Source organism: Coturnix japonica, unplaced genomic scaffold (genome assembly GCF_001577835.2).
Source record: "Coturnix japonica isolate 7356 unplaced genomic scaffold, Coturnix japonica 2.1 chrUnrandom424, whole genome shotgun sequence".
Lineage (NCBI taxonomy): Eukaryota > Metazoa > Chordata > Aves > Galliformes > Phasianidae > Coturnix > Coturnix japonica.
The window spans coordinates 151,437-160,658 of NW_015439869.1; the positions used below are offsets into that span (position 1 = coordinate 151,437).

At 55.9% G+C, this 9,222-nt stretch overlaps 2 protein-coding genes across 2 annotated transcripts in view; one reads left to right on the top strand and one right to left on the bottom strand.

The window, feature by feature from the left end:
* Window positions 1–1,109, bottom strand: part of BOP1 (BOP1 ribosomal biogenesis factor) — an 80,387-nt gene extending 79,278 nt beyond the window's left edge. Inside the window, exons 1-2 of the mRNA XM_015850408.2 lie at window positions 980–1,109; window positions 356–523 (exon numbers count right to left, since the gene is read on the bottom strand). Coding sequence (XP_015705894.1) covers window positions 356–523; window positions 980–997 — 186 coding nt within the window. The 5' untranslated portion in view covers window positions 998–1,109. The remainder of the gene's footprint in view (window positions 1–355; window positions 524–979) is intronic.
* A 180-nt stretch (window positions 1,110–1,289) lies between these two features.
* LOC107306980 (heat shock factor protein 1) overlaps window positions 1,290–9,222 on the top strand; it is a 75,899-nt gene continuing 67,966 nt past the window's right edge. Inside the window, exon 1 of the mRNA XM_032441641.1 lies at window positions 1,290–1,575. Coding sequence (XP_032297532.1) covers window positions 1,444–1,575 — 132 coding nt within the window. The 5' untranslated portion in view covers window positions 1,290–1,443. The remainder of the gene's footprint in view (window positions 1,576–9,222) is intronic.

The following is a 9,222-nucleotide window of genomic DNA, read 5'->3' on the forward strand; positions in this document are numbered from 1 at the left end:
TGGTCAACCATTCACTGGTCAACCACTGGCGAACTGTTGGGCAACCGTTGACCAACCAGGCCCCTCCCCTGCCCCTGCTCTGGGCAATGCACTTCAGCATCCCATTGGCTCTCTTGGCCCCCATGGCTCACTGCTGGCTCATGTTCTACCACTGCTCAACTGTTGTTCAACCATCACTCAACAGCTGGTGAAGTCCTGGTCAACTCTTGGGGATCACTGGCCAACCAGGCCACTCTCTCACCCCACTGGTTCTGCTCTGGGTGATGCACCACAGGGTCCTATTGTCCCTCTTGTGATGCAGCCCTCCATCAGTGTCCCCCCATTGGGGCAGCCTCCCCCCATCCCCGCTCCTTACCTGGGGGTCTGCCCCATTGCCGGGCTCCTCCGACTCCTCTTCATCCTCTTCATCCTCCTCCTCCTCCTGGTCGCTGCTGTTGGTGCTGTCGCTGCCGGAGTCCTCCAGCCCCGAATAAACGCTCTCCTCACTGTCCGTCAGCTCCTCGTCGCTCTGGAGCTCCAGGGGCTGCACAAGGGGAGGCCGGGCCGGGTCAGGGCGGTACCGGTGGGGGCCGAAACCGGCACCGCAGGCCCAGAACCTGGGTCTCACATCCAGATCGTAGGCCTGGGCCCCCAGAACCACAACCCGATCTGGGCTCCAGAGCCAGAACCGGCCTCAAGCCCAGAACCCGGGACCCCAAATTCAGAACTGAAATCCCAAACCCAGAACCCTAGAACCAGAACTCAGGTCCCAAACCCAGAACCCAGGAACCCAGAATCAGAACTCAGGTCCCAAACCCACAACCCGACCCGGACCCCAAAACCAGCGCCGACATTCAGACACAGAACCGGGCACCGAGACCCAGAACTAAAACCAGAACCGGGCCCAGAACCAGGCCCAAACCCGGGCCCAGAACCAGGCCCGGGCCTAGGCCCAGCAGGCCCCGTAACCATGGCAACCCCGCTGGGCCGCAGCCCCGACCTGCTCCGTGTCCTCCATGCTCCCGCGTGCGCCGCCGCCGCTTCCGCCCTCCGCGTGCGCGGGGTCAAAGGTCACACCCCGCCCCCTGCCGGGTTCACTTCCGGATGTCCCATTTCCTGTCTCAGCCCGGCGCGCTGCGCATGCGCGTTACGACCCTCCGGTGAGAAGGCGGAGAGGCGCATGCGCACGAAGGGCTTCAGGGGGATAGCCACAGAGCAGCGCATGCGCATTAATGCACGGCTGGCTTAGGCGTCCAACGCGCATGCGCATCACGGACAGGGCGGGGCTTGAGGCGGAGCCGCGCATGCGCAGCGCATCCCGGCGCGGGGGGTTGTTCCCGGAGGCGGCCCAAGATGGCGGCGGCCATGCAGGGCCCCGTTGCCCGCCCCGCGCAGCGCTGGGCCCGGCCCCGCCGGCGGCGTTGATCCGCTCCGCGCGTTTCCCTGCGCCCGGACCCCGCGGCCATGGACGGGCCCGGAGCGGCGGCGGCGGCGGTGGGGGCGGGGCCGGGCGGCAGCAACGTGTCGGCCTTCCTGACCAAGCTGTGGACGTTGGTGGAGGATCCCGACACCGACCCGCTCATCTGCTGGAGCCCGGTGAGCGCGGCCGCAGCTCCGACAGAATTAACACGTTAATTAATTAACACGTTAAGTAATTACCCCGTTAATTAATTACCCCGGCCCCGCGGTCCCCGTTACCGACCCCGTTAATTACCCCGTTAATTACCCCGTTAGTTAATAACATCGGCCCCGCGGCTCCTCGTTAGTTACCCCGTTAATTACCCCGTTAATTGCCCCATTAATTACCCCGGCCCCGCAGCTTCCCGTTACCGACCCCGTTAATTACCCCGTTAATTAATAAGCTCGGCCCTGCAGCTCCTCGTTAATTACCCCGTGAATTGCCCCAGCCCCGCAGCTCCTCGTTAATTACCCCGTTATTTACCCCGTTAATTAATTACCCCGGCCCCGCAGCTCCTCGTTACTGACCCTTTAATTACCCCGTTATTCCCGTTAATGACCCCGGCCCCGCAGCTCCCCGTTAATTACCCCATTATTTACCCCAGTCCCGCAGCTCCTTGTTAATTACCCCGCTAATTACTCCATTAATTACCCCATTAATTAATTGCCCCAGCCTCGCAGCTCCCCGTTTACTACCCCGTTATTTACCCCAGTCCTGCAGCTCCTCGTTAATTACCCCGTTAATTAATAATCCCGGCCCCGCAGCTCCTCGTTAATTGCCCCAGCCCTGCATCTCCTCGATAATTACCCCGTTAATTACCCTGTTATTTACCCCGGCCCCGCAGCTCCCCGTTAATTAACCCGTTAATTACCCCGGCCCCGCAGCTCCCCGTTAATTACCCCGTTAATTAATAATCCCAGCTCCGCAGCTCCCCGTTAATTACCCCGTTAATTAATTACCCCGTTAATTATTTACCCCGTTAATTGTTGACAGCCGGGTTGGGGTTGTACGGGGCGGGCGCCGCTTCCCGTTGTGTTGAGGCCTTTATGGAGGGGGGGTCGTTTGGAACGGGGAGGGGACGGTCCGTATCCGTATCCACCGTGTGTGCCGGGCCCTAAAGGGGGCGTAAAACTGAACGTGGGGCAGCAGGAACTGAATGAACGTGGGGCAGCAGGAACTGAATGAACGTGGGGCAGCAGGAACTGAATGAACGTGGGGCAGCAGGAAAACTCTATCCCAGCCTCTATGAACGGGGGGCAGCAGGAACTGAATGAACGTGGGGCCAGCTGGAATGACTATGAAACGTGGGGCAGCAGGAACTGACATTGAACGTGGGGCAGCAGGAACTGAATGGAACGGTGGGCAGCAGGAACTGGATATGAACGTGGGGCAGCAGGGAAACTGAATTGAACGTGGGCAGCAGAAGCTGAATGAACGTGGGGCAGCAGGAAACTGATGAACTGGGGCAGGCAGGAAACTGAATGAACGTGGGGCAGCTGGAACTGAATGAACAGTGGGGCAGCAGGAGCCTGAAATGAACGTGGGGCAGCTGGAAACTGAAATGAACGTTGGGCAGCAGGAACTGAAATGAACGTTGGGGCAGCTGGAACTGAATGAACGTGGGGCAGCTGGAAAAACTGGAAATGACGTGGGGCAGCTGGAAACTGACATGAAGTGGGGCAGCAGGAACTGAATGAACGTTGGGGCAGCAGGAACTGAATGAACGTGGGGCAAGCAGGAGCATGACATGAAACTTGCGGCAGCAGGAACTGAAGAACGTGTGGCAGCAGGAACTGAATGCAACGTTGGGGCAGCAGGAACTGAAATGAACGCTGGGGCAGCAGGAAACTGAATGAACCGTGGGGGGCAGCAGGAAACTGAATGGAACGTGGGCAGCAGGAAAAAACTGAATGAACGTGGGGCAGCAGGAAAACTGAATGAAACGTGGGGCAGCAGGAACTGAATGAAACGTTGGGGCAGCTGGAAACTGAATGAACGTGGTGGCAGCAGGAACTGAATGAACGGTGGTCCGGCAGCAGGAGCTGAATGAACGTGCGGGTATGAACGGTGGGCCAGCAGGAACTGATATAACGTGGGCAGCAGGAGCTGAATGAACGTGGCGTGGGGCAGCAGGGAACTGGAAGAGATGAACGTGGGGCAGCTGGAACTGAATGAATCGGGGGCACGCAGGGAACTGAATGAACGTGGGCAGCAGGAAACTCGAATGAACGTGGGGCAGCAGGAGTCTGAATGAACGTAGGAGGGCAGCAGGAAAATTCCTGAAAAATGAACGTGGGGCAGCAGGAACTGAATGAACGTGGGGCAGCTGGAACTGAATGAACGTGGGGCAGCAGGAACTGAATGTGGGGCAGCAGGAACTGAATGAACGTGGGGCAGCAGGAACTGAATGAACGTGGGGCAGCAGGAACTGAATGTGGGGCAGCAGGAACTGAATGTGGGGCAGCAGGAACTGAATGTGGGGCAGCAGGAACTGAATGTGGGGCAGCAGGGCGCTGTGTCAGCTCGGGATCCTGGGCTCCATCAGGAGGGGGGGGACCAGTAGGGACAGGGAGGCTCTATGGGGATCTATGGGGTCTCTGTGGAGATCTATGGGGTCTCTATGGGGTCGCTATGGGGATCTATGGGTTCTCTGTGGAGATCTATGGGGTCGCTATGGGGATCTATGGGTTCTCTGTGGAGATCTATGGGGTCTCTATGGGGTCGCTATGGGGATCTATGGGGATCTACGAGGTCTCTATGGAGATCTATGGGTCTCTATGGAGATCTAGGGGGTCTCTATGGGGATCTATGGGGTCTCTAGGAGATCTATGGGGTCTCTATGGGGGTCTATGGGGTCTCTATGGGGTCTTTATGGAGATCTATGGGGTCTCTATGGGGATCTACGGGGTCTCTATGGAGATCTATGGGGTCTCTATGGAGATCTATGGGGTCTCTATGGGGATCTATGGGGTCTCTATGGAGATCTGTGGGGTCTCTATGGGGATCTATGGGGTCTCTATGGAGATCTATGGGGTCTCTATGGGGTCTCCTGGGCAACCTGATGTAATAAATGGAAGTTTGGTGGCCCTGCCAGGCAGGGGGTTGGAACTACATGATCCTTGAGGTTCCTTTCAACTCAGGTCATTCTGTGATTCTGTGGGACCCCTGTGGGACCCTATAACCACTATGGGACCCCACAACCTCTATGGGACCCTCTAACCACTATGGGGCCCCACAACTTCCATTGGACCCTATAACCTCTATGGGACCTTATAACCCCCCTATGGGACCTCATAAACTCTATGGGACCCTATAACCACTACAGGACACTATAACCCCTATGGGACCCCATAACCTCTATGGGACCCTATAGCCACTATGGGACCCACAACTTCCATTGGACCATATAATCTCAATGGGACCTTATAAACCCTCTATGGGATCTCATAAAATATATGGGACACTATAACCACTACAGGACACTATAACCCCTATGGGACCCCATAACCTCTATGGGACCCTATAACCACTATGGGACCCACAACTTCCATTGGACCCTATAACCTCTATGGGACCCTATAACCCCTCTGTGGGACCTCATAAATGGGATCTCATAAATTCAATGGGACCCTATAACCCCTATGGGACCCTGTAACCCCCTGTGGCACCCCACAATTTCTATGGCACCCTATAACCCCCTGTGGGACCCTATAACCACTATGGGACTCCACAACCTCTATGGGACCCTATAACCCCACGTGGGACCTCATGAACCCTATGGGACCCCTTAAGCACCACAGGACCCCATAACCTCTATGGGACCCTATAACCCCACGTGGGACCTCATGAACCCTATGGGACCCCTTAAGCACCACAGGACCCCATAACCTCTGTGGGACCCTATAACCCCCTGTGGGACCTCATGAACCCTATGGGACCCCTTAAGCACCACAGGACCCCATAACCTCTATGGGACCCTATAACCTCATGCGGGACCTCATGAACCTTATGGGACCCCTTAAGCACCGCAGGACCCCACAACCTCTATGGGACCCTATAACCCCATGTGGGACCTCATAAACTCTATGGGACACTATAACTCCTATGGGACCCTGTAACCCCCTGTGGCACCCCACAATTTCTATGGCACCCTATAACCCCCTGTGGGACCCTATAACCACTATGGGACCCCACAACCTCTATGGGACCCTATAACCCCNGTGGCACCCCACAATTTCTATGGCACCCTATAACCCCCTGTGGGACCCTATAACCACTATGGGACCCCACAACCTCTATGGGACCCTATAACCCCACGTGGGACCTCAAGAACCCTATGAACCCCTTAAGCACCACAGGACCCCATTACGTCTATGGGACCCTATAACCCCATGTGGGACCTCATGAACCCTATGGACCCCTTAAGCACCGCAGGACCCCATAACCTCTATGGGACCCTATAACCCCCCGTGGCACCCCACAATTTCTATGGCACCCTATATGTAGGAGCGAGGGGCTGCATGGAGCTGAGCCGCTGCTTGGGATTCCAGAGCAGGAGATAAGGCCCAAAATAAAAACACAGCTGTGCTGGGGCTGCTGTTATGACTCTCCTCCTCCTCCCGTTTCTTATCTGACTCTGTGCAGTAATGAGATAAGAGCTGCTCCGTGTGATACCGCCTTCACTTTGCAAGTCATTGCTGGGAGCTCACAACCCGTCCTGTGGGGTCCCATAGTGGTCATGAGGTCCCACATGGGGTTATAGGGTCCCATAGAGGTTATGGGGTCCTGTGGTGCTTAAGGGGTCCCATAGGGTTCATGAGGTCCCACATGGNTCATGAGGTCCCACATGGGGTTATAGGGTCCCATAGAGGTTATGGGGTCCTGTGGTGCTTAAGGGGTCCCATAGGGTTCATGAGGTCCCACATGGGGTTATAGGGTCCCATAGAGGTTATGGGGTCCTGTGGTGCACTCAGCACATGGGGGCTGAGTGCTGGTGGCCTGGATTTGTGTTCTCTGTGTCCTGTGCTGATGGATAACTGCTATGGGGGTTGGATGGGGAGCTCCCGAGGTCCCTTCCAGCCCCAACAGTTCTGGGGTTTTTTGCTTTGTTGAGGCACCACGAGAGGTTTTACCCCCCTTACCCCCCTCCCCATCCTTTCACAGTGCTGAGATGGATCCAGCTGGATGGTGGGACCCTGTGTGGGAGTGGGGCCGTGTCTGTATCTGTATCATAAGCTGTGCAGGATGGAACCTGCGCTTCCCTTGTGCTGGCTGAAGCAAAGGGTTTGGCCCCAGCTACACCTCCCTGTGTAGCTGCTATAGGGAACTGCTTTAGGGTTGGATGGGGAGCTCCCGATGTCCCTTCCAGCCCCAACAGTTCTGGGATTCTGGGGTTTTTTTGCTTTGTTGAGGCACCATGAGGGGTTTTATCCCCCTTATCCCCTCCCCATCCTTTCACAGTGCTTTGGGGGTTGGATGGGGAGCTCCATAGGTCCCTTCCAGCCCCAACAGTTCTGGGATTCTGGGGTTTTTTGCTTTGTTGAGGCACCACGAGGGGTTTTACCCATCTTACCCCCCTCCCCATCCTTTTATCATGCTGTTATGGATCCAGTGTCATGGGACCCTGTGTGGGAGTGGAGCCGTGTCTGTATCTGTATCATCAGCTGTGCAGGATGGAACCTGCGCTTCCCTTGTGCTGGCTGTAGCAAAGGGTTTGGCCCCAGCTACGTTTCTCCTTGTCCTGAGATCACAGAATCAATGTAGGGGCTGGAAGGGACCTCTGCAGATCGAGTCCAACCCCATTGCAAAGCTCCCTGGAGCAGGCAATAAAGATAAGGGCTGAGGAGCCCCAACTCACCCCCAGCCCATGGGCACAGCTTGCTGGCCCTGTTTGAGGTTTTGTTGGGGCCGTTTGCTGCCCCTATTTGGGTTCTTCTGGTCGGGTCTCGGTGCCTCTTCTTTGGGGTCCTTCCAGTTCACACCATTTGTTTCCCCTCTTTGGGTTCTTCTGGTCGGGTCTCGGTGCCTTTTCTTTGGGGTCCTTCCAGTTCACACCATTTGCTGCCCCTCTTTGGGTTCTTCTGGTCGGGTCTCGGTGCCTCTTCTTTGGGGTCCTTCCAGTTCACACCATTTGCTGCCCCTCTTTGGGGCCATTTCAGTTGTTATGTGACTGACCACCCTAAGGACGAGCAGCTGTTGCTTTGCAGAAAGGAGCCAGAGATGTGAATTCTGGCTTCCTTAAAACCTCTTACTATTAGAGTCACAGAATGGCATTGGTTGGAGGAGACCCCAAGGGTCACTAAGCTCCGACTCTGCCACAGGCAGGGCCACCAATCTCTGCATCTGCCCAGGGCCCCATCCAATGGCCTTGAGCACCTCCAGGGATTAAAACATCCAACCTAAACCTTCCCTCCTTCAGCTTCGGATCCTTGGTGCTCTTGGTGGGTACGTGAATCTGCTGGGCCTTGGTATGAGCTGGGGGAGCACAATCCAGATGGACCCTGCAGCTTTTAAAACCTCTTTTTAAAGTCTGAGGTACCCTGAAGGTCTTCAGAATTCAGCTGTCCTGGGCTGGATCTGATCACATCCCCACTCTCAGCGCTGGCAGCCAATGTTATATCAGCTGCTGGATCAGTGTGGGGGCTGGGGAGCAGCAGGGCCTCCCCCTGCACTTCTCTCACCTGGTTTCTGATCCACATCAGTGTGGGTTGTGATACAGAGGCAGAGCAGCTGGTTATCCATGGGGTGAGGGATGCTGCTGGGCCCTTTAGTGCCATGGAAATGAGTTCTGCCTTCTTTGGGCTGGAGCGGGAGGTGAAGCCTCACTTTGTGTCTGTTTCTTGCTGTGCTGTTGGCTCTTTTCTCCTTCCCTGCCTCCCTTTCTCCTGTACCTTTTTTGCTGGTTGGTGGCTGATTCCTCTCTGTGAGTTTCCTCCAGCAGGAGGTGGAAGGAACAAGCTGTAGGAGCAGGAAAAGCAACCTGCGAGTGCTGTCAGCAAGGAGAGCAGGAAAGTAAACATGTGTCTATAGCATAACCTTCTAATTCAGTTTCATTGCAGACGAGGCCTTTGTGTCCTGCAATCCTTTGACACTCCTTCTCGTTGTGTGAGCGCCTCTCAGCCCTGCAGGTCCCATTTCCCCCTGGCTGTGGCAGGCCAAGCACTTTGAGTTCATGGGTTCTCAGCATCACGCAGTGCTTTGGGTGGGGACGGACCTTAAAACCCACCAGTTCCAGCCCCTTCCATGGGCCGGAGCACTTGCCATAGGCTTGGCTTAATTAATCCTGCACAGATGACACTTGCCATAGGCTTGGCTTAATTAGTCCTGCAGAGATGACACCTGCCATAGGCTTGGCTTAATTAGTCCTGCAGAGATGAGCTCTGGAGCTGCATGTTCTGAAGGGCTCATGGCTGTCGATGTGTTCTAGTTTAGAATCAGTCTTTATAAGGTGGAGAGGTCGATGGCACCCGCTGGAACTCGGGGGCAGTGATTGCAAGAGAAGGGCTGTCCCAAGTGCAGTGTACAGCCAGGTGATGTCAGCCATCCCACTGCTATGGGGCACAGCCAGAACCTCACACAGCTGAACGGGAGCTCCAGGAGGTTGGGTTGGGTTGGGTTGGGTTGGGTTGGGTTGGGTTGGGTTGGGTTCTGTTGGTTTGTTTTGGGTTGGGTTGAGTTGGGTTGGGTTCTGTTGGGTTGAGTTGGGTTGGGTTCTGTTGGGTTGAGTTGGGTTGGGTTGAGTTGGGTTGGGTTCTGTTGGGTTGAGTTGGGTTGGGTTGAGTTGG